The following is a 27,881-nucleotide window of genomic DNA, read 5'->3' on the forward strand; positions in this document are numbered from 1 at the left end:
GCAATACTTCTGAATACCAGTTGCTGGAAAGCACAGGGGAGAAGAGAGTGCCTCTGAACTTGCAGGTTTCCCACAGGCATCTGGCTGGCCACTGTGAGAACAGGATGCTGGACTTGGTGGGCCATTGGACTGATCCAGCAGGACTCTTCTCATGTTCTGATGCTCCTGAGCACTGGCCCTGCTGGCTGCTGGAGCCCAACAAGGTGTTGGTGGACCAGAAGTTCCCCACCCCTGACTCTCCTGGTTCTGCCAGCAACACTGAAAGCAGGAGCAGATCAGTAAGAGGGGAGGGGAGCACAAGGAAGGGAATGCTAAAGAAGCAATCTGAGGGCAAAACGCTCGGTGGCCCATGGGGGACAGAGTCCAGATGTTGCAAGGTCAGCCAAGGAGGAAGAGGAAGTGTTTTCTGCACAATTCCCTGCAGCATTTCTAATTTACTGCAGCCTTGCGTAGGACACATGTGGGGGAATCACAGGTGGAGCTTGAAGGCTAAGGATAAACATGGTGTGGAACACAAAAGTTGGTTCTCTTTGAACGGCAGAGTTCCCCTGTCCCACCAAGGCAACCATCCCAAAGAAGCCTTTCTGCCTTATGAAATGCACATTTGGCACAATGGCGACTAAGGCAGAGTGCTTTGAACACCTCCAAGTGCCCTATAAATGCTAGGTGTTGCTACTTTTTCAAGGCACGCTTGCTTCTTTAGTTTCTCTTGCAATACGCAGGTTTGGGGAAAACTAGAGTTAGTCATTTATTGATGTCATTCGTTGAACTCCCAGGCTTCGCCAACATGATGCCCTACAGATGTTTTGGATTACCTCTAGAGAAATGTTTTTTTTCTCTCTCTCTCATAACACTGGAACTTGTGGGCAGCCCATGAAGCTGAACGTTGGACGATTCAGGACAGATAAAAAAGCTTCTCCATGCAGTGCAGAGTTAACCTATGGAACTCACTCCCACAAGAGGGCAAGAACGGCCCACGAACTTGGATGGCTTTAAAAGAGGACTGGAAGAATTCACAGAGGAAAAGGCTCTCAATGGCTACTAACCACAATGGCTATGCTCTGCCTCCACAGGATGGGAGAGAGTCCTCTTTTGCTGGGGTCCTGCTTGCTGGTTTCCCACAGGCATGTGACTGGCTTCTCTGAGAGCAGGATGCTGGGCAAGGTGGGCCACTGGCCTGATGTAAGGTAAAGGTAAAGGGACCCCTGACCATTAGGTCCAGTCGCAGATGACTCTGGGGTTGCGGCGCTCATCTCGCTTTATTGGCCGAGGGAGCCGGCGTACAGCTTGACTAATGTGGCCAGCATGACTAAGCTGCTTCTGGTGAACCAGAGCAGTGCACGGAAATGCCATTTACCTTCCCGCTGGAGCGGTACCTATTTATCTACTTGCACTTTGACGTGCTTTCGAACTGCTAGGTTGGCAGGAGCAGGGACCGAGCAACGGAGCTCACCCCATTACGGGGATTCAAACCGCCAACCTTCTGATTGGCAAGTCCTAGGTTCTGTGGTTTAACCCACAGCGCCACCCGCTGATGTAGCAGGGTTTTATTTTGTTATGTTCTTATGTGATACTCTTACTGCTGGGGGGGGGTTGCTTTGAAAATGCAAGAGCGAAAGGCAGTAGAGCACTCACTTTGTATGCAGAAGGTTATGTTTTTAACTCCCATCCGCTGGACGGGCTGCAGCAAATGGAAGTTGCAATCCAAGAGATTTGGAGAGCGCCAGGTTGGTGAAGGTTGAATTAATATTATGCCCTTTCCAGATACCTTTCCAGCAAGGCTTGGTGCTTTCAAAGCCTTCCTCATGGGCCCTTTGAAATCTCCGTTCCACCTGCAAGTTGCTCTCCATTTTGCTAAATATCATACTAACGATGCATCTCTGTCCCATGGTGGGGTTCAAGCTGAGGTTGTGCATCCACACTGTGGATGCTGCGGGCCCTACAGGAAGTCTGCGTTACAGACACTTATTTCACCTGGACCAGTCAGACTTCAGACAAGAGGTGTTTATATACCTGATTTATTTTTAGAGCTCTACGGGGAATGGAGCCTCTGAAGTTGGTCCTCCTTCGGGGTATCATTTACTCTGAGCAGCCGGAAGAAAGCAGGGTTTTCCGGCAGGCATTTTTCCTGCAACGCCTGTGCGCCCAGACCTTTGATGCTCTCTCCAGTATCGTGTTTTGCAAGGGGGAGAGAAAACGCTGTCACTCCGGCTCTTTCTCCACACAAGGCAGGAAGAACAACAAAGGGCTGAGCTGAAATCTGAATGAAGAGGACCTTCTTTGAAAGGGAGATATCTCCAAGGTGTCATCACGAGAAAATTACTTTTATGGATCCAACCAATCCATTTGTGAGCTGCTTTTCTGATTATCAAGATAGTACATAATAATAAATAAAAGCACATTAATGGAACTGAATAAGTTGACAACCGCCCCCCGGGGGGAAAAAGCAAATGGGGAAAAATACATCCAACGAAGGTTCCATCTGCACCATATATTTAAAGCAGTATGATACCACTTTAAACAGCCATGTTTCCCCCCCCCCAAAAAAAAAAGAATCATGGGAACTGTAGTTTATTGAGGGTGGTGAAAGTTGTTAGGAAGCCCCTATTCCCCTCCCAGAGCTACAATTACCAGAGGTCTCCTGGGAAGAAAGACTGATTGCTAAACCCTTCTGCCAAATTTCTGCATCAGTTTGTGCTTTTTAAGTTCTCATTAAAATTTATCAGCATTTTAGTGTGCCTTTGTCTTAATATACAGTATACATTTCTGAATGGAATTTTTTCCCAACAGAGACATTATTGCAAGCAATTTTCATAAGAACATTAGAATGCAGCAACATAAGAAGCTGTAAGCCAAGTCCCAATTCAACAAGGGTGGCTTCTTTCACATAGCTAACTGTTTCTTTTCAAGTAAATAACACATTTTATTTCCTCTAATCGTGTTTGGATACTTATAAACACCTCCTTTTTTCAAATTAGTATAAATCTGCAAAGGGAAAAACCCAGTATTTACAGTATACCTCATAAGAAGACATATTTGGTTGTATCCAATATTAGGCATATTCAGAGTAGACCTGTTCAATTTGATGGTCTTGATGAAATTAGGTCCCTTTTTTCTTCACTGGGCCTACTCTGATTAGAACTTAGTTGGTTACAGCCCAATGCTTTTACCAGAAGACAAATTGAAAGCATTCATTGAATTGGCTCCTTAATTTGCACGCATATCATCCTAACACATCTGATCAGGTCAACAGGACTTAATACTGCTTTTCATCAACCTATTTTGTTCATTCAGGAAAAAGAGATGGTCAGTTCAGAGGAAACACTAGCAAAAGTGAGCTACTAACTCACAGCCAAGCCCTTTTAGAATGTAAGCACCTGAGAAATGTTGGGAGGGTTCCTCATCCAACCACCTACTCCTAAGAAATCGAGGTAGAAAAGATTACAGGTATTTGCTTTATACAGAGTCAGATCATTGGTGCATCTAGCTCAGTGTTGTCAACACTGACTGGCAGCAGCTCTCCAGGGTGTCAGGTGGGGGACATTTCCAGCGCTACCTGAAGATGCCGGGAATTGTACCTAGGACCTTCTGCATGCAAAGCAGATGCTCTTCTATTGCCCTACAGCCTTTCCCCAAAGACGCAGGAACAAAGCAAGCTGCTTTATACTGAGTCAGGCCACTGGTTTATTGTCTACACTGACCGGCAGCAGCTCACCAGTGTTTCAGATAGTTTTTTCCGCCCTACCTGAAGATACCAAGAAGTGAATCTGGGACCTTCTGCATGCCAAGCCAGTCATCTACCACTGGATTGCGGCCCAACTTGTTTCTAAAAGCCCTGCTCTGGAACAGCCTTTTGAACAGGCACATTCGATTTCTACGTGTTTTTTAAAAAGGGGGGGTGGAGGAGTTGCTCTTTTTCATTTTCCAAGCGACCTACTGTATGATTAATTGTGCATCCCACCGCTGCTAAAGCAGAGTTTGAGTGCGCCAGGCAAGCAGCGACTCCACTTCTCCAGAGCTGGTAATGGTCCCATTTGCTTGACCCTTTCCAATTAATCAAGCTCACGACATGATTAAAAAGGCATGATTCACGTCTCGGGCGAGGTGCGCCATGAAACAAACAGGCCTGTATATTATCCCAGAGAGCATGCCGGCCTAAACAGTTTAAAATAAATACCCTTCCCAAACTCTGTTTTCAAGTAGCCGAAACTTTCCCACCTCGACAACTAATTCAGGCTTCCTTCAAATTATTTTTTTAAGTAATATAACAATTTGTTTTTCATTAGAGCTTGTCAAAAGCCAGGGGCAGGTTTATTTTGAGAGAAACCAGCAACGTATGGGGAGAGGCGGGGGGGGGGCAGTTCGGTACAATTTGAATGACGCCCAAAGGGGATCTTGCAGCCACAGTCAAAATAGAGTTTACGGCACCAGGGAGGGGAGACACTTTTAAATGATTGAAAAATAAATTAGGGGTGGTGTGGAGGGGGGAGGGAGCTCTGAAGCAGCAGCTAATTAAATGCGCTCGTTCGGCCAACAGGAGAGGGCCGTCTCCCTCACCGTCGCCACCTCCCTGACTACTGCAAAATATAACCCGTGTGTTGGCGAACTAATACCAGCCATCATCCGCAGGGCGAACAAAGGCAAGCTGTGTTAAGTTTCAGGCTCCATGCACTGAACCTAAGGAGAGCCCTGGTGGATCAGGCCAGTGGCCCATCCAGTCCAGCATCCTGTATCCACAGCGGCCAATCAGATACCTCTTCTGGGAAACCACAAGCAGAACTGCAGCAGCACCCTTGCAGCACCTGGTATGCAGAAGCACAAAGTCAGGGCTGGAGTCAGATGCAAGTAAGCCGAAGAAGCAAAGCCGGTTGTCGGTGAAGTTAACTTTTTATTCAAGCCAACGTACATACAGCCAGAGACTCTCTCAGTAAGTCTTGCCCCCTAGAGCAGTTGCCAGGACTAACAGTCCAGTTGCCAGGACTACCTCTTGAAGGCTCCCAGTGGCATAGCGTGTGTTGCCAGCACCCGGGGCCACGAGAGGGGTGGGGTGGGTGGGAGGGAGAGAAACTAACAGAGTACACATGCACATTCAACTGTCTAACGGCGTCCGCCTCACCCAGGAGATTGCAGCTGCAGAGATCCTTCCTGATTCACATGGAGAAGCTGCTTTCAACGGAAAGCATGCAGCTATACTGATGCAGCACCGGGTGTTGAAATTTTGTGCCCCTAACAATTTTGCGCCCAGGGCAACCGCCCCTTTGGCCTTCCCCGCATGCTACGCCACTGAAGGCTCCTCCTCTGCCGGATGTTTCCCAAGCCGTCTCAAACTGCACCTGAGCATCACTTACTGTACCTTTGGCCTGCTCTACGCATCACTCTGTGCATCCTTGGAGACAAGAGGGGGAGAGGAGCTTGTTGCAGTTGGAGAGGCAGGCTCCCTGTATTCTTCTGCAGCTTCTAGACCCCTCTCCTCTACTTCAGCCTCTGAGCTGAGACTGCTCCTTGTCACAGGCTCTCCCTGCTCACTCAATCCTGTTGCCCCTTCAGCATCCCACTCTTCCCCCTCTAAGAGAGGACCTGACCTCTCCTTGATGTCCCACCACCAATCCCCAGGCTGTGAGCCTTCCTCCTCTGGGGTTTCCCTTGAGGGTTTCCCGGCTGGTGCCTCCCACCACTCATCATCCAGCCATTCCCTGATCTACATTGCCTCCAACAGCAAAGGTAATAACTATGAAGATTCCAAAGCAGCCCTCTCCTTAAAAGTTGACAGGGCGCTGTGCCTTGCCCTGCCCTCTATGGACTAATTGATCCATCTAACTCAGTACTGTCTACACTGACTGGCAGCAGCTCTTCAGGATTCCATAACGGAGTCTTTTCCCAGCCCCACCTAGAGACGTCAGGTGTTGAGCCTTCTGCATGCATAGCAGCTGCTCTACCACTCAGCCCTTCCCTCCCTGCTGAAGCCAATTTGACTCAACTCTTTTCTTTCAATGTTTGGCAGCAGAAACCAGTTGGCACTCTTTGCCAGACGGGAAGTACCTGCCAGCTCCATCAGGTGGCTTTGTCCTTCCTTTCTGGCGCCCGCCTAACGCTTCCCCTCACAAACAAGCTTGCCAAGCGGTACAAGTTTAACAAGCTCAGCCCATCGGGGCCAAGAGCCGAGTTTGCCGTTGTACAATTCGGCACTGCAAAGTGTCAAATAAATGCAGGACTGCGGTGGGAGTTTTGGGGGGCCTTGGAAGGAGGCATGGGAGGCCAGCTCCTCAGGCAAGGTCTCCCAAATTGGGGAGGGGGCCATTTCACTCACAGAGCTGAAAAGAAGTGGGAAAGAATGTACAAAATAGTACATAATAATAAGAATAATAATAAGAAACCAAGAACTTTAACAACCCAATAATACAACTTCAGGGTTGTAGCCGATTAATTTATTTAGAACATTTGTGCCCTGCACTTCAGTCAACAAAGTCTCTAAGAACGGCTTATGTACAAAAGTGCCCCAGGAAAAAAATGGAACATCCTGTTTTCTCATGTGAGATCTTGGCAGCCATTTTGCTGCAATCTCGCATGCTCTTGGGCTGCACTGTAACCCTGGAAAAGTGCTTTTTGGGGGGACGTGATCTTGCATGGTGCCCCAAAATGTGAATTTGGGAGGACCTAGAGAGCAGCGCAGGTCGTGTGATGCACTCGGTAGCCCATGGCAGAAGATGCACATCCCAGTTTCAGATCCAAAAAGGTTGAATGGTATGACATAGGAAGCTGCTTTATATCAAGTCAGACCACTGGTCCACCAGCCCAGTATTGTTTACACTGCCTGGCAGTGGCTCTCCAGGGTTTCAGGCACAGATGACCTTGGATCTGACTCTACCAGGAGATGCCGCTGGGGATTTGAACATGGAGTCGTCTGCATGCAGAACAGTAGCTCTACTGCTGAGCTAGAGCCCTTCCATGTCAGACTGCAGCTGCGGGTGTGTGTGTGTGTGTGTGTGTGTGTGTGTCTCGTATGACATCGGTCAGTAAATCAAGACATCCCTGCACACAGAAAGCAAGCATGTCAGGGGAAAGGTCCTGACTAGAACCCAGATCCCTGACAGGCCTGTTTTCAATGAAGGAGAGAATTTTGTGCGTGCTGAGCAGCTTTTTGAGCTCTGCTTGCCCCACGTGAAATCTGAAGTATTCTAGCCCTGCCAGGCCCAGGCTGATCACCTCAGTGCAAACGAGGCCTCAGAGAGCTGGTTAACTTTTCAGCATTGTTAGGGATTTATGGGAAGCAGGTGCCAGACTCAACATGTCAAGTAACGCGGCTCTGCGTCCCCCTTGCCAGGAATAAACCTGAAGGGGTGACTTCAGAATTTCAACTGCGATCCTGGGCTTCTTCCCAAGCTGTAGAATTTCTCTTTTTTTTAGGACCGGGGGGGGGGGGGGAGAAGGTGAAACAGGCTGCCTAAGCTTCATTTGGAAGAGAGAATTGCCCTTAATGAAGGCACCCAGGGCTCATAAGCGCATCTTTAGAACACAGCTCAGCACACCACCCACCTCGTATGCTTGCTGCGCCAATCCAATCCAAAGTCTGCCTTGAATTATGTGAGCACAGAAACTGATAAGGAAGCCCACTGACTGATTTGCAAAACGTAAGGACATAAAGAAGAGCCTGCAGGATCAGACCAAGGGTCCATCTAATCCAGCCTCCTGTTCTCAAAGTGACCAACTAGCTGCCCCACTGGGAAGTCCCACCAAAAGACTTCCACATTTCAAGTTGGCTGTAAGCCGAGATGGCCATCCATCGGCAGATCAGTGAGGGGGTTCTTTGCCAGTGGTATTTCTTCACACAGCTCGTAGTTAAGCCATGGAACTCACTCTCATAGCAGGCAGTGATGGCCAACATCAAGGATGGCTTTAAAAGGGGACTGGACAAACTCATGGGATGGACACAGCTATCAAGCCAGCATGGCTTTGCCCTGCCTCCACGGTCGGAGGCAGCAATGCTTCTGAATACCTGTTGAATACCTGATGTTATGTTCTGTTTGCATGTTTCCCAGAGGCAAAGAGAGCCAGGACCATCTCCCTGCTGACCTGAGGGATCCTGGGAACAAACACGGGTCTCTGGGATAGGGCACAGGGCAGCCCCCACCTGGCCCCAATGTTCAGCTGCAGTCAGCAGTGATGGAGACGGCAGCAGAGACATTGGCTGCCAGGGACTGAGCAAGCTTGGTGAGCTGTCATGGCTTCTCTGACCCAGAGATCTTGGCCTCGAGAGAGCGGCTTGGCGGAATCCGAAAGAGCTGGAGCGGATGCAGCGATCCTCCACCCGGCAGGGGGAACCAAGAGAAAGTGAGAGCCAATGTAGTCTTCACCTCCCTATTCCACACACACACACACCCCTTGCAGGAGTAAAAGTACAATGTGGACATTTCAGCTCTGCCCTCCTGAGAAAGTGACTTTTCTCCACCAGACTCAAATTTCAATGTTGTCTGGCCTGAAGGAGTCAGGTACAAGTTCTGTTGGGCGTCCTTTGTAGCCTGCGGGCTGGCACATGTTAGCGTCCATACAAGGGGAGATTTTCTGGGAGAGGGAAGCGTTGCAGAGTAGCTGCCCGCTGGTTTCCTGACTGGTTCCGTCTGCAAGACCTCTCCCTCCCTCTCTATCGAGAGAGCTTTCCACCAGCTCCTTCAGAACTTGGCCACATTGGAACAACGTGTGCGGCACAACTCTCTCTCTGCGCCCCGAGGAAAGAGCTCTTGGGTGATGCCCAAACTCCCCTCACAAACCCGACGCCTGGCATGGCGGCACTGCCAGGACCTGGAAAGCCGCACGCTGGGTGGAGAGGGAATTGTGCAGCCGACACAGGGAAGGAGCTTCGCAAAGCTTCCAGCTCAGCCCTTCTACTCTGCTCATGGAAGGCAAAGCCCAACCCGCGGCAAAGACGCTTGGAAACAGCAGAGATGTGCAGTGAGGCCCACACAGCTACCCTGCAAATGTTCGCCATGGGATGCGTAGTGCAGAGAACTGCACCTCACAGAGAATGAGCTGTCAGCCTGGGGAGACACCTTCGGCAGAGCCCAGTAGGCTTGCACTAAAGATAAAGGTAAAGGAACCCCTGACCATTAGGTCCAGTTGTGACCAACTCTGGAGTTGCGGCGCTCATCTCGCTTTATTGGCCAAGGGAGCCGGTGTACAGCTTCCAGGTCATGTGGCCAGCATGACTAAGCCGCTTCGGGCGAACCAAAGCAGCGCACGGAAACACTGTTTACCTTCCCACCAGAGCGGTACCTATTTATCTACTTGCACTTTGACGTTCTTTCGAACTGCTAGGTTGGCAGGAGCAGGGACGAGCAACGGGAGCTCACCCCGTCGCGGGGATTCGAACTGTCGACCTTCTGATTGGCAAGCCCTAGGCTCTGTGGTTTAACCCACAGCGCCACCCGCGACCCAAGCGCCACCCGCGTCCCACTATGGCTTCCCTAATCCACTGAAAGAGAGCTGAAGTGGAAACTTTCTGCCCAGGTGAGCACCCCCCACCCAAGAAAACATACAGGGCCTCCTATCCAGGTAAACATGGAGGGCCCTACAGATGCCCAGATTATTTCTGTTCCTTATCAGTGGCTGGAAGTCACAGGAGGGGAGAGTTGCTCTTCTTCTCAGGTCCTGCTTGCGGCTTCCCAATGGGGCATCTGCTTGGCCACAGTGAGAACAGGATGCTAGACCAGCTGGGCCATTGGCCTGACCCCACAGGGCTCTTCTGACATTCTTAACTAACTCGTAGAACGTGAAAACCCTCACACAGCTAAACGACTAATATGCTTCAAGTGGCACTCAAAAGCTCAACATTAGGCCTTCTAGTCCCATAGGCACATAGTCTTCTTTCAAAGTCTGAACTTGACATCAAGAGTGGGAATGGGAGAAATTTTGGTTTTATTAGCATTTCAATACAAACCCGTGTAATTCACAGGAGCCAAAATAGTAAGCGAACTGAAACGCAGGAACCCTCTGGAATGCGGCCTTTCTCAAATAATGTGATGTATTTCGCCCACCCAAAAATGTGCATATTGGGGAACGCATATTAGGGGAAGACGGGTATGCACAAACATATATGTATTTGTCAGAGCTGCTTCAAGATCCTAGCTCACAGAGGATCACGCTAGCCAGCGGTCATTAAGTAAAAGTCTTTATTGAGTTACAGTTTCCATTCCCAAGCTGCTGCGTGCAACTCTACGTCTAATGGCTAGATCGGCGAAGCTCCGTCTGAGTCTCCGCCCCTTGTGCACCAACTTAATATCCTAGCCCTGCTCCACCTTTTCCGCCTGACTGCTCTCCTCTGGGTCCCTCTGCCCCCCGGGGTCTCTTCCTTCCGGGATTCTTCTGACGCCGACCCCCCGGAACTCCTTGTCTCCTTGCGCCGGGCTTTAGGACCTGGCTCCCTTTCCTGGCTGCCTACTGCGTCACTTTCCTGTGCATTTGAACTTGGCGCGCGCGCCCAACCTTCCACTTTCCGTCTGACCGTTTCTTCGCTCCCCGATGGAGGTGTGGCCACTCCTGACTTGTGCCCTCCCCCCTGTTGCGAGCTGCCAGCGCTTGATCTCTGGCGCTCTTCCTCTTCCCTGCTCTCTGGCTGTGACGCTGGTCCCGATTTCCAACTGCTCTCCTCGGAGTCCCCTCTGGCTCTATCTTCCTGGGGTGTCCCCCTAGGCTCCCCCCTTGCCCTGACCACTGGTGCTCCTTTCTGTGAATCTTCTGATTCACTGGAAAGACTCGGAGATCTCGGGTCGTTGTCATCACTCATCTTTTCTTCTGCCTCCTCCCCCTCGCTCTCTGTTTCCTCCCTTGCCCTTGCCTCTGCTCCTGAACCCCTGACATCCATCCCCCCCTCGAAGCCCCCCGTTCCCCCCTCCCCTCCTTCCGGTGCGGGAACTGGGTGCTGCTGTGTCAGAGGGACGAACGTCGGATACAGTTCGCTTCCCGTGGCGGGCCTCCATCTGAAGTCTCCCGGTTCTGCCTCCCTGCTCTCGTCGACGACGGTCACCTCCGCTTCCATCTCTGTGCCGCCGTGCTCGAAACCAGGGTCGTCCCCGAAAACGTCCATGTCCGTCTCTCGCTCACTTCCTCCTGGCGGCGTTGCTCGTCCTGGACCTTCCTGCCACTTCCTGCGCCACTGCTCCTCTGGTCTATCGTCCCACCAATACGAGGGTTCTGAGGCAGATCCCGAGGGTGACCCCTCCGGGGAACGGGCGTCTCGTATCGGGTCCTCGTCCGAGTCGAACCCCCGGAACGTGCTGGCAGAAAGCGTTGGCGTGAAAAGCCAGTCGTCGAAAAAGTCTGCTGGCATTGGTCTATGTGGGAAGAGGGCATGAAACTCGTCTTTGAGCAGAGGTTCGTCCAAGGCGTAGCCCGGCACCCAGCTGTTCGCACTGGCCGGGGTGCCCTCCTTGGCGAGAAGGTATTCTACCCCTTCTTCCCCCCATCTGGAGTCCAAAATCTCCGTGACTTCGTTGATGCGTTCCTTCTGTGCCACTCCCGCGTGCCCGGTTCCTTCTCTGAGCGGACTCGGTGCCGTTCCGGGTTCCTGAAACCTGTGCGGTGCCTTGTAGGGAGTGAGCACCGATCTGTGGAACACCGGATGCATTCTGGAACCCTCCGGAAGCGCCAGCCTGAAAGCCACCGGGTTGACCTGCTCTTCGACTTGGTAGGGCCCCAGTTGCTTATGCCCCAGCTTCTTCTTGGCCAACGACCTGGCCGGCACTGCGTGGGCTGCTAACCAGACCCAGTCTCCCACATGGATCTCTTCGCCAACCCTTCTGTGTTTGTCCGCTTGCACCTTGTATGCATGTTTGGCCAGCTCCAGGTGTCGCCGCAGCTGATCGTGGACCTCCTGCAACTCCGACGCGAACGCATCTGCTGTCTGCGGCTCCCCCTCCCCCATCCTTTCCAGTCCCGGGAAGGTTCTGGGGTGCCTCCCGTTGTTAGCGAAGAACGGCGTGACCCCCGTGGACACGTGCTTCGTGTTGTTGTAGGCAAACTCGGCGAGCGGCAGGTAATCCACCCACGTCGCAGGCTGTTGATTCGCATAACATCTCAGGTACTGCTGCATGATGGCATTGACCCGCTCCACCTGCCCGTTGGTCTGCGGGTGTCTCGCCGACGCCAGGTTGATCTTGACGTTCAGGAAGCCCATCAGCTTCTGCCAGAAATTCGAGATGAACTGCTGCCCCCGGTCGGACAGAATAGACCGTGGCAGACCGTGAACCTTGAACACGTGGTCTATGAACAGTTTGGCGGTTCGCTCCGCCGTGGCCACTTTGGCACACGGAATGAAATGTGCCATCTTGGAGAACAAGTCCACCACCACCAGCACGGCCGTCTTGCCCCTCGAGCTGGGCAGATCCGTGACAAAGTCCAGGGCCACTCTCTCCCATGGTTCGACCGGAGTTTGCAGCGGTTCCAACAGTCCGGCCGGCGGTTTGTGCACTGGTTTGGCCCTCTGGCAGGTGTCACACCTCGCCACGTAGTCCGCGACCTCCCCTCTCATTCCGGGCCACCAGAAGTCCCTGGCGACTAATTCCACCGTCTTCTCCTTGCCAAAGTGCCCGGCAGTGGGCGCGTCGTGCAGCTGCTGCAGTACCTTGGCGCGAAGTTCGTCTCCCGGCACGTAGATGGCCCCTTTACGAATGAGCAATCCATCTCTCAGCTGGAACTCGTCGGTCGCTGCCGTGCCCCTGTGCACCTCTGCCATCTTCGCTTGCGCGAAGGAGTCATCCTGCAACGCTCGCCGCACCGCCTCCAGGTCCACTGTTGCCGCAGCGCACGCCCACACTGTTGGTGCGAAGATGTGCATGGCGGCCGCTGGCTTGGCGTCCTCCAGATATTGTGGTTTACGAGAGAGAGCGTCCGCCATGATGTTGGTGTCCCCCGGGACATACTCTATTCGGAAGTTAAAGTTCGCAAAGAACTCAGCCCAACGTATCTGCCTTTGGTTCAGGAACTGTGCCGTGCGCCAGTGCTCCAGATTCTTGTGGTCCGTGCAGACCTGCACCGTGTGCTTGGCGCCGATCAGGAAGTGCCTCCATGCTTTGAATGCTGCATGAATGGCCAGCAACTCCCTGTCCCAGATGGTGTAGTTCTGTTCGGACTTGCTGAGCTTCCTGGAGTAAAACGCTCCCGGCCGCCAAACCCCCTGCGGGTCTTTCTGCAGCAGGACTGCTCCCACGGCTCTGTCCGAGGCGTCTGTCTCCACCCTCATCGGCCTGCTGGGGTCGACATGCAGCAGCTGCTCTTCCGACGGGAAGAGACGCTTGAGTGCCTGAAAGGACTGCTCCGCCTGCTCTGTCCAGATGAACTTCTTTTTCTTGGAGCTAAGCGTGTCCGTGATGGCCGCTGTCTGCATAGCGAAGCCTTTGATAAACTTGCGATAGAAGTTCGCGAAGCCGACAAACCGTTGGACCTCCTTCCGGTTGCGTGGGCTCTTCCAGTCCAACACCGCTCGAACCTTGGCGCTGTCCATGGCGAGCCCCTTGTCAGACAACTTGTAGCCCAGAAAATCCACCTCCGTCACGTCGAATTGGCACTTCTCCAGCTTGGCGTAGAGCCTATGCTGCTGTAGCCTGCTTAGCACTTCTTTGACGTGTCTGTCATGCTCCTGCTGCGATTCCGAAAAGATCAGGATGTCATCTAAGAAACAGACGCACGTCTTGTAGAGGAGCCCCGCCAACACGTGATGCATGAACGCTTGAAAAACGTGGGAGCCATTTTGCAATCCAAAAGGCATAACTCTATATTCGTAGGTGCCCAGAGGCGTGAACATGGCCGTCTTCCACTCATCCCCTTCCCGCATGCGAATGAGGTTGTACGCCCCTCGCAGGTCTAACTTGGTGAACACGCTGCCCTTCCGTACCTTTGCGAGGAGGTCGTCGATTCGGGGCATGGGGAAGTCCGATGGCTTGGTCACACTGTTTAAGATGCGATAGTCCACCACAAGTCTTTTTTGGGGCGTGTCCCGCTTCTTAACAAAGAATACAGGACTGCCCCCCGCTGCCTTGGACTCCCGGATGAAACCGCGCTCCAAATTATGATCTATGAACTCTTTGAGTTCCTGCAGTTCGTCCTCAGACATGGAATACAGCTTCCCTTTAGGCAGCGCCGCCCCCGGCAGCAGGTCAATTTTGCAGTCATATGGTCTGTGGGGGGGTAGCCTGTCTGCCTCCTTCTCGCAGAAAACCTCCAAAAATTCTGCGTACTTGTGGGGAATCGCTTGCAGCGTGCCTAGCAGCAGCTGTGACTCCTCTTCCTCTCCTTCCTGCCGGGGGACGATGCAGTGTTCAGCACAAAAGGAAGAGCCGAAGGTCAGCTGCCTCTGGTACCAAGCCAGCGTTGGGCTGTGCTTGTCCAGCCAACTCATGCCCAATACAATGGGCGTGTCCGATAGTTGAGTGACGTTGAAGCTGATGATTTCCTTGTGATTCCCAAGGCGCATCACCATTGGTGGCGTCTGCTTCACCACTTGCCCCCCTAGCAGCTCCCTGCCATCCACCGTGACCACCTGCAGGGGCAGCGTGGCCGGCAGCAACTGTATAGCGTGCCGGTCTACAAAGTCCTGCCCTATAAAGTCCGCATTGCTTCCCGAGTCAATGGTGAGCGGCACGTCCATGGTGATTCCATTGGGCAGCTGGAGCGATGCGGTGAGCCTCACTACTGGTTTGGGCGGGAGGGGGTCCATGGGCTGTGAAATCTCCGGGGACTTCTTCACTGACACGTCTGGCTGGGCCCCATTGCCTCTTCCTCCAGCCAGACATCGTCGTTTCCCTGCTGTGGTCCTCCTTGTTGCGTTGCTGCAGTTACCATTGCTGAGGCTGCAGTGTGCTTGTGGAGCCTCCGGGGACACTCTTTCGCCATATGCCCTGGATCCTCGCAGATGTAACACTTCCTGTTCCCTCTAGGAGGCTTCGCTTTCACTGTTGTCGGTGCTAGGGCTCTGGCTGCTGATTGAGCCCTTGCACTTCCAACCTCCATAGGTTCCACCCCTCCTCCTTGTGGAGGCGTGGATTGCGCACGCGCTGCTTCTCTGGGAAGGAAGGAGGAGCCCCTGGCTGGTTCGCGCCCTCCACGCCCTTCGTCCCTGCTCCACGGACGTTCTTCCAGCCGCACCCCCACGGCTAGCGCCCTCTGAACGATCTCCTGCGTGGTCCGGGGTCTCTCCCCCCTCGCAATTTCATCTTTAACAGAGCCGTGCAATCCCTCCCAAAACAGGTCTCCTACAGGAGCCGAATCCCTGTCCCATTCCAGAGCACTGACCAAAGCGAAAAAGCGGGCATGATACTGCCTTACGCTGGCCCTCCCTTGTTTCAGTCCATGTATCTGCTGCCGAGCAAGATCCACGTCAATGCTTGATAAGAAACACCCATCCATCGCTTTAATAAAGGCATCCGCATTTTGGAGCGCCGGATCCTTATCCCTCCACAAATTGCGCAGCCATGCTTTAGCTTCCCCATGCAAATGGGACATGATGAACCCCACTTTCTCTTGCTCATCTCTAAAGTCTTTTTGCAGCAGTTCCAGTGCGCACATTACATCTGCTCTAAAGTTGGGGTACTGCTGCAGGTTCCCATCGAAGTGAGAGACCAGACCGCCTGTTCGTCTCGCCAACCCAATTCCCTCCTGTTTGGGTGTCAGTTGCCCGTGCTTCGTAAGCATGTCCAACCTGACCTGGAGATCCCTGCAGGCGGCAGCTGCCTCCTCCTCTCTCTTCCTGGATGCGAGAGCCTCGGCATTCAGTTGTGACACTGCTTTTCTGAGTTCCTCTATCTGCTGCTCAGCCGTCATGTTGTCTGCCGTTCGTGAGCTAGCTAGTAGGCACCTGCTTCTCTCCTCTCCTCGAGGCTGTAGATGCCCACAATCAGGAGACGGAGCTTACTGTCAGAGCTGCTTCAAGATCCTAGCTCACAGAGGATCACGCTAGCCAGCGGTCATTAAGTAAAAGTCTTTATTGAGTTACAGTTTCCATTCCCAAGCTGCTGCGTGCAACTCTACGTCTAATGGCTAGATCGGTGAAGCTCCGTCTGAGTCTCCGCCCCTTGTGCACCAACTTAATATCCTAGCCCTGCTCCACCTTTTCCGCCTGACTGCTCTCCTCTGGGTCCCTCTGCCCCCCGGGGTCTCTTCCTTCCGGGATTCTTCTGACGCCGACCCCCCGGAACTCCCTGTCTCCTTGCGCCGGGCTTTAGGACCTGGCTCCCTTTCCTGGCTGCCTACTGCGTCACTTTCCTGTGCATTTGAACTTGGCGCACGCGCCCAACCTTCCACTTTCCGTCTGACCGTTTCTTCGCTCCCCGATGGAGGTGTGGCCACTCCTGACTTGTGCCCTCCCCCCTGTTGCGAGCTGCCAGCGCTTGATCTCTGGCGCTCTTCCTCTTCCCTGCTCTCTGGCTGTGACGCTGGTCCCGATTTCCAACTGCTCTCCTCGGAGTCCCCTCTGGCTCTATCTTCCTGGGGTGTCCCCCTAGGCTCCCCCCTTGCCCTGACCACTGGTGCTCCTTTCTGTGAATCTTCTGATTCACTGGAAAGACTCGGAGATCTCGGGTCGTCGTCATCACTCATCTTTTCTTCTGCCTCCTCCCCCTCGCTCTCTGTTTCCTCCCTTGCCCTTGCCTCTGCTCCTGAACCCCTGACAGTATTCATTAAGGCAACATACAAAAAAATGAATTACGGAGAACTGCTTTGCAATACAGTGGTACCTCAGGTTACAGACGCTTCAGGTTACAAACGCTTCAGGTTACAGACCCCGCTAACCCAAAAATAGTACCTCAGGTTAAGAACTTTACTTCAGGATGAGAACAGAAATCGTGCTACGGCGGCGCAGCAGCAGCAGGAGGCCCCATTAGCTAAAGTGGTGCTTCAGGTTAAGAACAGTTTCAGGTTAAGAACGGACCTCCAGAACGAATTAAGTACTTAACCTGAGGTACCACTGTAATGTCTACATTAGGCAAGATTCGACTCAAGAATATTAAGAGAAATGCAAACAGCTGATGAATTTTCAAGAGGAGTTCCTCCACACCCTTTTTCAAAAACACAAACTGACATGGAAATGTGGCAGGGTAGTTTAGCAATCAACCCCAGGAAACTCACTAGATTTGTAGTTCTGTGGGGGGACTAGGGGTCTCCTAACAGCTCTCAGTATTTTTAACCAATGATAGTTGCCAGGATTCTTTGGGGGAAGCCATGTCTGCATAAACTGATATGAAAGTGCTTTAATGTATAGTGCAGATGAGGCCTAATATTAGAAAAATGAGAAGCTGAGAAAAATTAAAGGTGACACATTTGTCCATCCCTGATCAAGACACTGCAAAAGGTGACTGGGTCCCTTTAAAATGCAGCTGATTAACTTCCAGCAATAGCAACCAAAGGTCCTCACTGGCATTTAAAGACTGAAAAAGCGAGCGAGGCACTGGAGCTGACATGCCCGCAGAAACTGAATCTGCCACAATTTTTCTTGATAGTTTTTACTGCAGCAGGCTCACAGGACAACCCTTTTGGAATCTCCTCATTGCAGTGAGCTGGCAAAAGCTGTCTTCCCGCCCCTCAAGCTGCAAATTTTAAAATATCACTTTCCTACCTATTTAGAAAGTTAGCACTAAAATCCAGTAAGTAAAGTGCTGATTCTTTCTTTTCCTTTCTTTTTTTGAAAAAATAATCTTCTCTTCCCTCCACCTTCCCCTGAGCTGTCAGCACTGCAGGAATATGTGAGAGGCAGTTGGCTGAAGCCAGACCAGCATGCCAGCCACTTCTGGCAGCTGCACCTGGCCCCTGGCCAGCGGAAGAGGCAGTTGTGCTACTGGATCATGAACCGTTTGCCAGGGGCGAGGGAAGGGGTTGAGGGGCTTGGCTGGAACATGCCCTTTCTGTCCTCATCTGTGCTAGAAAATACCTTGATCGTTAAAAGGAAGCAATGACTAGTTCAAGACAATGCACTCTATGTGGGGCTTCCCTTGTGCTTGAAGCTGCAGTTAGTGCAGGATGCTCCAAGCATTGGTGCTAACAAGAGAGAGTCTCTGGCAGCACATAAGTCAAAGATCTGCCCCATTTGATGATTTGCTACAAGGCCAAATTCAAGGCGATTCTATGAGTATATCAAGCCCTTAACAACTTGGGACCTGAGAGATCACCTTAACCCAGGCATGGCCAAACTTGGCCCTCCAGCTGTTTTGGGACTACAACTCCCATCATCCCTAGCTAACAGGACCAGTGGTCAGGGATGATGGGAATTGTAGTCCCAAAACAGCTGGAGGGCCAAGTTTGGCCATGCCTGCCTTAACCCATATATGGCCACTCAACCACCTCAATCTGAGGAACTGGCACAGTTACAGGCGCCATATACAGTAATACTTGTCCCACAGTTGTAAGAAACAGATATTTTGGTGTGGCAGCACCTGCACTTTGGAACTCCCTGCCTATTGACACCAGACAGGCACCTTTAATGTGCTCTTTTCAGCACCTGCTAAAAACATTTTTGTTTAGGTAAGCCTATCCAGAAACACAGAAGACAGGAGTGCCTGGCGTGCTCTGGTCCATGGGGGTCACGAAGAGTCGGACACGACTAAACGACTAAACAAACAACAATCCAGAAACACAAAATGTTGACAGGTTTTTTGATCTGGGGGAGAACTGTGTATGCCAGCACCTCAAGCTCCTTGAAGGAAAGGTGGACTATAAATGCAACCAATGGGGTCCCTGCCCAGCAAGTCCCATCCTTGACACCATAAACCATAGGAGGATCATATCACTGAGGACCCTGCTGAAAGCCAAACATGGGCAGAAAGCCTGAAAAAAACAATCCTTCCCCAAAGAGATCAAATGGATTGGACAAAGAATCATAGAATTGTAGAGTTGGATGGGATCTATTGCGACTCCCCTGCATTGCAGGATCTCTGCTAAAGCATCCATGACAGATGGCCATCCAACCTCTGTTTAAAAACCTCCAAGGAAGTAGAGGCCACCACCTCCCAAGGGAGTCTCTCTCGCTGTCGAATAGCTCTTACTTGTCAGAAAGTTCTTCCTCGTGTTTATGAATCACAAAGATATGTATCTTCCTAGCATGACTCTAAGCAAAATCTGAGTCACCACAGTTCTGTTTGCTTGAACTAGTAATTTGGCAGGGAATAGGGGGTTCCAAATTCATGTTTGCCTCTGGTGGGGGGAAAGGGTTGGGAGGCAGATTGCAAAAGTAAGGTGGCAAGCGGTGGGATGGGTAAGTTCCCCTTAAACTCGTTTCACACAACAAATCTTGTAGCAGTCAGAACTCTCCCCCCACCCCAACCTTCCCCTCCTTTAATTTTGGAGAGGAGAGAACAGGAGCTCGGACGCAGCTAATTTTATCTGGGCCTGGTGGTTAATCTAGAGAAACGTAGTTAACAGGGCCTAGCCACCATGACTCCAATAACAATTATAAAAATGTCTAATAAAACCTTGCATGTAATGTCAATTAAAATCTTGAAAAGCACATTTAAGTGGGATATCGACATTAAACTTTATTGCTTCCTTTGCAGAGCAGGAGTATTGTCAATAAAAGTCATTTTGAATGAAGGAATGAACAGTAAATATTAAATAAACAGGGGCGTGTGTGTGTGTGTGTGTTTCAAAATCCTTTAACGGCAAAAGAGTAGCCTATTATGCTGGGATTTGTTCTCCTTGCTTAGACTCCTTTGGGAAAGAAAGTCAGTCAGTAATTGCAAACTGTCCATAAAATGTCAATTAAAGGGCAACAAGAGGAATGTATTTAACAATAGGTCATTATGAGTCGGTTATTGTACATAATTTCCTTTTCTGGGACGCACTGGCTACTTGGTTAGCACTTGTGAAATTCCCTCCTCCCTGACGCAGCAAAGAAATTGTTGCGCCGCAGCTTAAGGGTTTTGTTGCACTTATTTTGTTGATGGAATATATAGAGGACATTTTTGGACTGCATGCAGGCTTGTGGGATATTTTAGCTTCAACTGCCCATGCATGCACAGTAGTAGAAAGTAGAAAGGCTCTACCTCCAGTCCTGAAACCTTTGTTTCAAGGGATCAGAAGACAACAGAGCTATCAAAGTCCTCTCTCTGGCATCCTGAAAAGTCTTTGCCAGTTACAACAGCCCAGCTTTCCCCATGCTGATGTCCTCTGGGTGTTTTGGACTACAACTTCTACCAGCCTCCTCCTCCTCCTCTTATGGCTGGGGCTGATGGGAGTTGTAGTCCGAAATGGTGATGCTGGCTAGGGCTGGTGGGAATTGAAGTCCAAAGATCCAGGTCAGGGGAGGCTGCAGTAAATAGTACTGGACCAAATGAACCAAGGGTCATTTAGGGTAACCAATTCTCCTAGAAGAACACTGACAATAACAGCTAAAGTATGAATGGCTGATGTGTTTCCAGGTCTCCCTCCCATCTGTTTTGAATATCAACGTTGCTGTTACTTCCTTGTAACTGATACCATCTAAGCACGACAGATGAGAGTTCGTTATTCTGCAAAGTGACATCCTGCTGACGATGCTACACACCATCACCAACGTCACTCTCAGGTAGGGAGGTGAGGGAGAATCCTGACACCTAACACAGCAGAACACATTGTGGCTTGGAAAATTGCAACCCGCAGCTCAACATAGGAATCTGCCTTATGCCTAATCAGATCATTGCTTGATCTTTCTCAGTGCACTCTTGGACAGGGAGCCTCTTTTGCCAGCCCTACCTGGAGATGCTGAGGATTGAACCTGGGACCTTCTGCATGCAAAGCAGATGTTTCATCTAAGATTCTGGTCCTCATGGTTTTGAAAAAAGGTGTAGTTTAAATATATTGAAGTTTCCATATACTTAAGTCAGACCATTGGTTCGTCTAGCTCCATTTTGTGTACACTGACTGGCAGACGCCTTCCTGCGGTTTAGACCAGAGTCTTCTCCCATCCCTACCTGGCGATGCTGGGGAATTGAACCTGGGACCTTTTGCATGCAAAACAGATGCTCTGTCAATTGAGCCGTGGCTTTTCCCCAGAAAGAGGGGCAAACTGGCCAGATATGGCACTCTACCCAGCCTGGGTGATATGTTTCTCCCTTGCTCACATGTCAGCCTTTAAAAAACCTCAACCAGCATTTTTACGGTTTGCCCTCAGAGTTTATAGCAAGCTGCTCTCCCATTTATACAGCATGTGTACTACCATAAAAGCCTCCGCTGCTACTGCACGGCTCAGAGGCGACACAGAAGTCGTGTGAGTCATAAACGGAAGCAGAAAGCTAACATTTCATTAAGGAGGTAGCTTTAAATACACTTTAAAAAATAAGGATTTAAGTTATGAGAATTCAGGAAATGGCAGATCAAGTCTACACAGCTCAGATCTAGGGACGGAGGAGTAATCTAACTGGTTCACTTTCAATGTCCCCAAAATTGCTTGTCCATCAAAATACAACTATCAGCAGTCTTTATGCACTTTTCCAGATCTTGCAAAGCAGTGCTGTTATTCTGATGCATTAAAAACATACACAAAAGGCATACAATTTACACAAGATTTTTCATGCTCTCTTGTGGAAAATCCAAACTAAACAGAACAGGCCTATAAGTAAGCACCTTAATAAAAGAGAATTACATGAAAATGATGTATAGGTGGTATACCACACCAGTTAATTTAGCAAAGATGTATAAAACAGAACAAAAGATTTGCTGGAGATGTAAAGAAAAGGAAGGGACATTTTACCATATGTGGTGGGAATGTAAGATTGTAAAAAAAATATTGGGAAATGATTTATAAAGAATTGAAAGAAATGTTTAAAATAACATTTGGAAAGAAAACAGAAGCTTTTCTGTTGGATATTTTAGGACAAGATGTGGAGAAAGAATTGAGGACACTTTAAGTATGCAACAACAGCAGCAAGAATTTTAATAGCACAAAAAAAAGAACAATGGCATGAAAAGTTGGTGGAATATGAAGAATTAGCAAAATTGTCAGAAAAACTGCGTGAAAAAGATAATAGAGACTTTGGGAAAGAATGGGAAAAGATAATAGAGACTTTGGGAAAGAATGGGAACCTTTTGTAACATATTTGCAGACACAATGTAAAAGTATGGATTCTTTGGCAGGGTTTAAATAAACATATACAATGTAATTAGAGAGAACAAGAAAGGTAACAATGTGATAATATACTACTATATATAAGCAGCAGAATGCAACAAGTGGTTTAACAAACCTGAAACGGAAATGGAGGGAAGCCAAGGGGGAGAGAGGAATTTACAAAACAATTGTTTGATTAAGTTGAATAATGTATGATATATGTATGAAAACTAATAGAAACTGAAAAAAGGTAAGCACTGGTGAAGCTGGCACAGAACAGGCTCATACTGGTCCGTCTGCATTGCAGGGGGTTGGAACAAATGACCCTTTGGGTCCCCCCCCCCAACTCTACAATTCTATGATTCTACATCTATCCCTTTTCGGGTCTTGTAAGCTGCTTCTTGGAAGGGAGCAAGCCTAGGGACTGAACGTTATCCGAGACAATTGGATTCAATTTAATTTGATGATTTTAGTCTGTTGTTCTTTATTACTGCTATTGTTACTTTTGTATAATATCAGTATAGGTTGTATAATGCAGAATGGAAAAAAAAATATTCTGAGGGCCTGGTAAAGAGTCGCAGAAGGCAGAATTTGATTACCGTGGTTCCCCACCCCAATACTAGACATTTGGGGTGTTGTTTTTGTTTTAAAAGGAAGGGTCTAGTAGCAACAAGGGCAATGCTCCCCCCCCCCCCGAATAAGGATTGGCTTTCAGGCCAAAAATCCAGTCTCACCTGGAAGAGGATCTGCAGGATCCCATGAACGAGGCACAGGCGTCGCCCGAGGAAGATGAGGAACGGCACAGCCAGCTCAATGAAGTGGTTGAAGAGCGTTTCAAACTGGTGGAACCACCATGGTGAACGATGCATATAGTAGGAGATGGGGTTGGGCACAGGCTGGGTCTGAAAGGGGCAGAAAAGGAACACAGACAGACGTCAGTCGGGGAGAGGATCGCCCCCCAGAACCGGACATTCGCACCACTTCCCTCCTGATTAGACAGTTAGCACATCTCTCTTGCTGCAACGCACCTAGAACCCTTTTCCTCAGAGAAGTGTACCAGAAATGAGGGAGAGAGCCACTTCATTATTAGTTACTAATTTATATCCATTAGTACAGTGGTACCTCGGGTTACAGACTCTTCAGGTTACAGGCGCTTCAGGTTACAGATTCTGCTAACCCAGAAATAGTACCTCGGGTTAAGAACTTTGTTTCAGGATGAGAACAGAAATTGCGCAGCAGTAGCGGGAGGCCCCATTAACTAAAGTGGTGCCTCAGGTTAAGAACAGTTTCAGGTTAGGAACGGACCTCCAGAATGAATTAAGTTCTTATCCCGAGGTACCACTGTACACAATTTAAATTACTATTTAATTACTACTAATTGCTATTATTAATTTATTTATTCATTCATATATTTCTTAATTGATCTGTTGTAGCTGTTTTTAGTTCATTTTTTTAAAAAAATTGCCATAACCTCCCTTGGGACTTGCTGGCGAAGGATTGGTAATAAATTTAACAACAGCAGTAGCAATATAATTCTACTTAGTACAACAATTATAAAATTTGCCTACCAGTAACATGCTGCTTCTAAGCAGTTTGTAAGAATAAAATTTGTTATAAAATATCCATGTGCAATGAAAATATGCAATAAAACAATTCCAGCAACACGTTAAGGACACCCATTGCTAAAATATACAATAAAGCCACCCAGTGATATGAAGGGGAGCACACACGCTGCCACTTCAGGAGGTCAGAATCAGCCAGAAGTCAAAATAGGAGCCTCTAGGTCAGTGTTTCCCAACCGGTGTTCCGCGGCACACGAGTGTGCCGTGAGACATCGGCTGGTGTGCCGCGAGATGCCTGGAGGGAGGCGGGCGAGTCGGGCGGCGAGAGGCGGGGCGGCGGCGGCGAGGAGAGGCCGCGCCTCCTGCTGCTGCCTGGCGCTCCTCCTCGCAGCCGGCAGCGCTGCCTGGGCGCCTCCGCGCGACTCTGCCTCGCTGGGTTTGGTCTCCCAGCAGAGACGGGTCACACGCGCACCTCCCTCCCTCCCTCAGCCTGCGCGGAGGGAGAGCCAGAGAGAGGCATCGCTCCTGCGCGGCGGGAGAGGGAGCAGCCGGAGCGATGCCCCAAACGAGCTGAATTCCGAGCGAGGGACTGAGGGGGGAGGGGAAAAACTTTCACTTTCGTGCGTCCCTCCCGGCGTGACGCTGCGCGCTGACGTCACGGGGCGGGGCTTTAATGGTGGTGTGCCGCGAGATTTTTTTTCAGTAAACAGGTGTGCCGTTGCCCAAAAAAGTTTGGGAAACACTGCTCTAGGTCTGTCACCATTTCTGGGGAGACTTTTGAGGCTGCTGAGTGAATGAAAGGGATGCCAGCCAGGCTAAACACCAAGGTTGCAGATTCAATCCCCAGATGGGACAGCTGCATATTTTTGCACTGCAGTAGGGGTTGAACTAGGTGATCCTTAGAGTCCCTTCCAACTCTACAATCCTATGATTCTAAACAACAAATAAAGGTCTGTCTCTGACTATTAGGTCCAGTCGTGACCAACTGGGGTTGCGGCGCTCATCTCGCTTTATTGGCCGAGGGAGCCGGCGTACAGCTTCCGGGTCATGTGGCCAGCATGACTAAGCCACTTCTGGAGAACCAGAGCAGCGCACGGAAACGCCGTTTACCTTCCTGCCAGAGTGGTACCTATTTATCTACTTGCACTTTGACGTGCTTTCAAACTGCTGGGTGGACAGGAACAGGGACTGCCTATTAAAATTAATAACTCTAATTTAGCCATGCCCGTTAATTCCAGTGGGTCTACTCTGAGAAGGATTAATACAATATACAACCCCATGACGGCATCCAATACTCCGGCTCTCCGTGAGCGAGTGAGTTCAGGGGTTTGCAGGGGATGTTTGCTTTCAGATACTGGAAGTAAACATGACAAGATATGTAATCTGGCCTCAAACCAAGAACTCAAACATGAATCACGCAGCGCTGGAAAAAAGACTGGAGCAATTAAAAGCAAACAAACAACAACAAGAAGTTGAGAGGAATTCATCTTAGCATATCTAACACAGGCACTATTCATCCCCAGTGTTTTTGTTTTTAAAAAAATCCTTGACAGCCACGCAGAGATGGCCTGGAAAGCCGACGATAATTGAAGGAGACGCAACACATCTTTAAATTGTTTGCAGCTAAAACATCAATAACAACAATAGTCAAAAACACACACACACACACACACACACACACACACACAGAAATTACAAACACCACGAGGGGGAATATGATTACGAAGGATCGTCCCGGCTGCCAAACACTGTAACTAATGCAAGTCCTTATTAGCAAAGCTGGAATTAATCATACTGTTGCTTTATACGCTTTCGAGCCGGCTGGAATTCCCTCGGGACAGAATACCGCATCCTTCCTTCCGCTGACACTGGGGCAGGATGGAGCAAGCCACGGGGTCACGGTGCTTTGCCAAACCCCTACACCAAGGGGGCAGGAGGTCAGGGGATTCCTGCATCCGGGGTCAGAGAACCTATAGGTTTCCAGAGGCCCTCCCTCGGACGGGAGCTGGTTTGAGTTAGTCTGAGTTAGCGAGACTGGGCAGAAGCTCTATGCCGCGATTCCAAGATGGGAGGAAATATATTTTCCTTCCAAACCGGGGGGGGGGGCAGGGGTGGAGCACCTTCTCTTGTCCATGCAGGACAAAGTATTAAGGCGCTTGAAATGCACGTTCTGTTGCAGGGGATTGGACTAGACTCTTGGAATCCCTTCCAGCTCTATAATTCTATGGTTCTTCGGGTGATCAGGCAGGGCGGCTCTTGATAACCAAAGGCAGCTGGGCTCCCGTTAGCCATGGATGTGATTCAAAGCATAGGTGGGCACACAGGCGAAGGGAGCGTTTTGCTAGACTAGCAAGTGTTGTGGGTTGATTTTCAAGGCTGGTGTGCGTGCCTCAGTTCTGCAAGAAAAGAACACCACAGAGCAAGGCCTCGTCCGCATTTGGTTGGTCAAGCTTAGGGCAATACTGCCCTTAACTTCTTAGGAGAGTGCCTAGGTTTTACCAAGCTACCTGTGCAACTTCTGACATGTTAACAGATTTACGCAGCACCCCTGCAGGTTCATTTGCCGTGAATTAATATGTCCTCATGCCCAGGTTTGTGTAGATACAACAGTGCACACACTCAAGCCTGATTTGCAGTGCACACACCTAGGTGCAAGCTTCTTATGGGCGGCAAGTACATACAGTAAAGGTAAAGGTACCCCTGCCTGTACGGGCCAGTCTTGACAGACTCTAGGGTTGTGCACTCATCTCACTCTAGAGGCCGGGAGCCGGCGCCGTCCGCAGACACTTCCGGGTCACATGGCCAGTGTGACATCGCTGCTCTGGCGAGCCTGCACCAGCGCAGCACACGGAACGCCGTTTACCTTCCCGCTATAAAGCGGTACCTATTTATCTACTTGCACTTTTCTAAGGGTGCTTTCGAACTGCTAGGTGGGCAGGAGCTGGGACCGAAAGACGGGAGCTCACCCCGCCGCGGGGATTCGAACCGCCGACCATACGATCGGCAAGTCCTAGGCACTGTCGTTTTACCCACAGTGCCACCCGCGTCCCAAGTACATACAGTAGCAAAGGCTAAATATATCTCCCTTTCAACCCATGTTTTTTTTGAACCCCCCCCCAGGCAATAAATAAGTATGTCCCATAAAAGTTTAAAAATGTGAAACTCCACTGCCTGGATGAAAGCACACAAGGACCTAAATTTTAGGTTGCAAGGAGGAGGGGCAGGGGCAGTTCTTCCGTAATGAAACATCAAAATAATTACATCCCTAGAGAGCTTTAATTTGTAATTTTTAAAAGTTACCTTACAAGCTTTGGCTGCACTGAAACTCCCCTCCCCAACCCCATCAATGACACTCTTCAATTCGGAGGAAAACATGCCAGACTCTGCCCACCCTGAGACGGGCGAACGAGCCAAGGCGATGTCTGTTTGGCTCGGGTGCCTGCGCGACCGTAAAACGCCGGCAATTTACTAGAGACGTAGCGCCGCGCCACTTTCCCCAAGGACTGAAATAAACTTCAGATGTACAGCAGATATATATATATATATTTCCCCAGTATAGAAAGCAAGGCTTGGGAAGCAGTGTGAGGAGAGGAGTGGATTTTGCTGGTTCATTTTTAACCCGTTCCCTCGGCCTTGTTTCTACAAAGCTCTTCATTTTAAAACGAGGGACAGATCCCCTTTCCTGTGCTATGATGCATTTTATATTGAGCGGCAAATGTGATTGGGGAACAGGAGGGCGACCATTTGATCATGATCGAGTGGCCTGCTGATTTCAGTGGAAGGTGAACCTCCTGTGCCGAACTCTTAATGAGATTTGGAAGCGCTTAATGGGAGCTGACTAGTGTCCACCAGGAATGGCTGAATCTGTCACAGCTTCTGTTTCTCTCCTTCTTTGGGCTTGTCCACACTTCTGCTTTCCCTGCTGCTCTCTCTCCAGGAAAACCCACTTGAAGCAAACGTCAACCAGGTTTTCAGTGGCAAAGAGTGGGTTTTCCCAGAGAAAGAAGTGGGGCAATCAGAAAACCCCTCAAACCTGCGTTTTCCAAGCATGGGACAAGTGGGTGTGTGGAAGAGGCCAATCCCTCATTTAAGCACATCTGTCTTTCCCCCCTTTTAAAAAAAAGTTCTCATAAAAAAATTGTGAGCATTGTAGTACAGTGGTTAAGAACTTAATTCGCTCCGGAGGTCTGTTCTTAACCTGAAACTGTTCTTAACCTGAAGCACCACTTTAGCTAATGGGGCCTCCCGCTGCCGCCGCACGATTT

The 27,881-nt window shown here is 50.0% G+C and overlaps 1 protein-coding gene and 1 long non-coding RNA gene across 6 annotated transcripts in view; one reads left to right on the forward strand and one right to left on the reverse strand.

Annotated features, from left to right (window-relative positions):
• The window catches only part of LMF1 (lipase maturation factor 1), a 161,722-nt gene that overhangs the window by 33,091 nt on the left and 100,750 nt on the right, over nt 1-27,881 (reverse strand). For all 5 annotated transcript variants that reach the window (XR_014002045.1, XM_081170140.1, XM_081170141.1 and 2 more), the window contains one exon: nt 22,789-22,956. Coding sequence is in view for 4 of the 5 variants with exons in the window: in XM_081170140.1 (XP_081026266.1) it covers nt 22,789-22,956 (168 nt within the window). In the remaining variant the exon portion in view is untranslated. The remainder of the gene's footprint in view (nt 1-22,788; nt 22,957-27,881) is intronic.
• On the forward strand, nt 19,208-22,488 carry LOC308573372. Its single transcript, XR_014002064.1, has 3 exons — nt 19,208-19,228; nt 20,391-20,536; nt 22,305-22,488. It is a non-coding gene; the product is annotated as an uncharacterized lncRNA (long non-coding RNA).

This window comes from Podarcis bocagei (genome assembly GCF_964188305.1).
Source record: "Podarcis bocagei genome assembly, chromosome: 14".
NCBI lineage: Eukaryota > Metazoa > Chordata > Lepidosauria > Squamata > Lacertidae > Podarcis > Podarcis bocagei.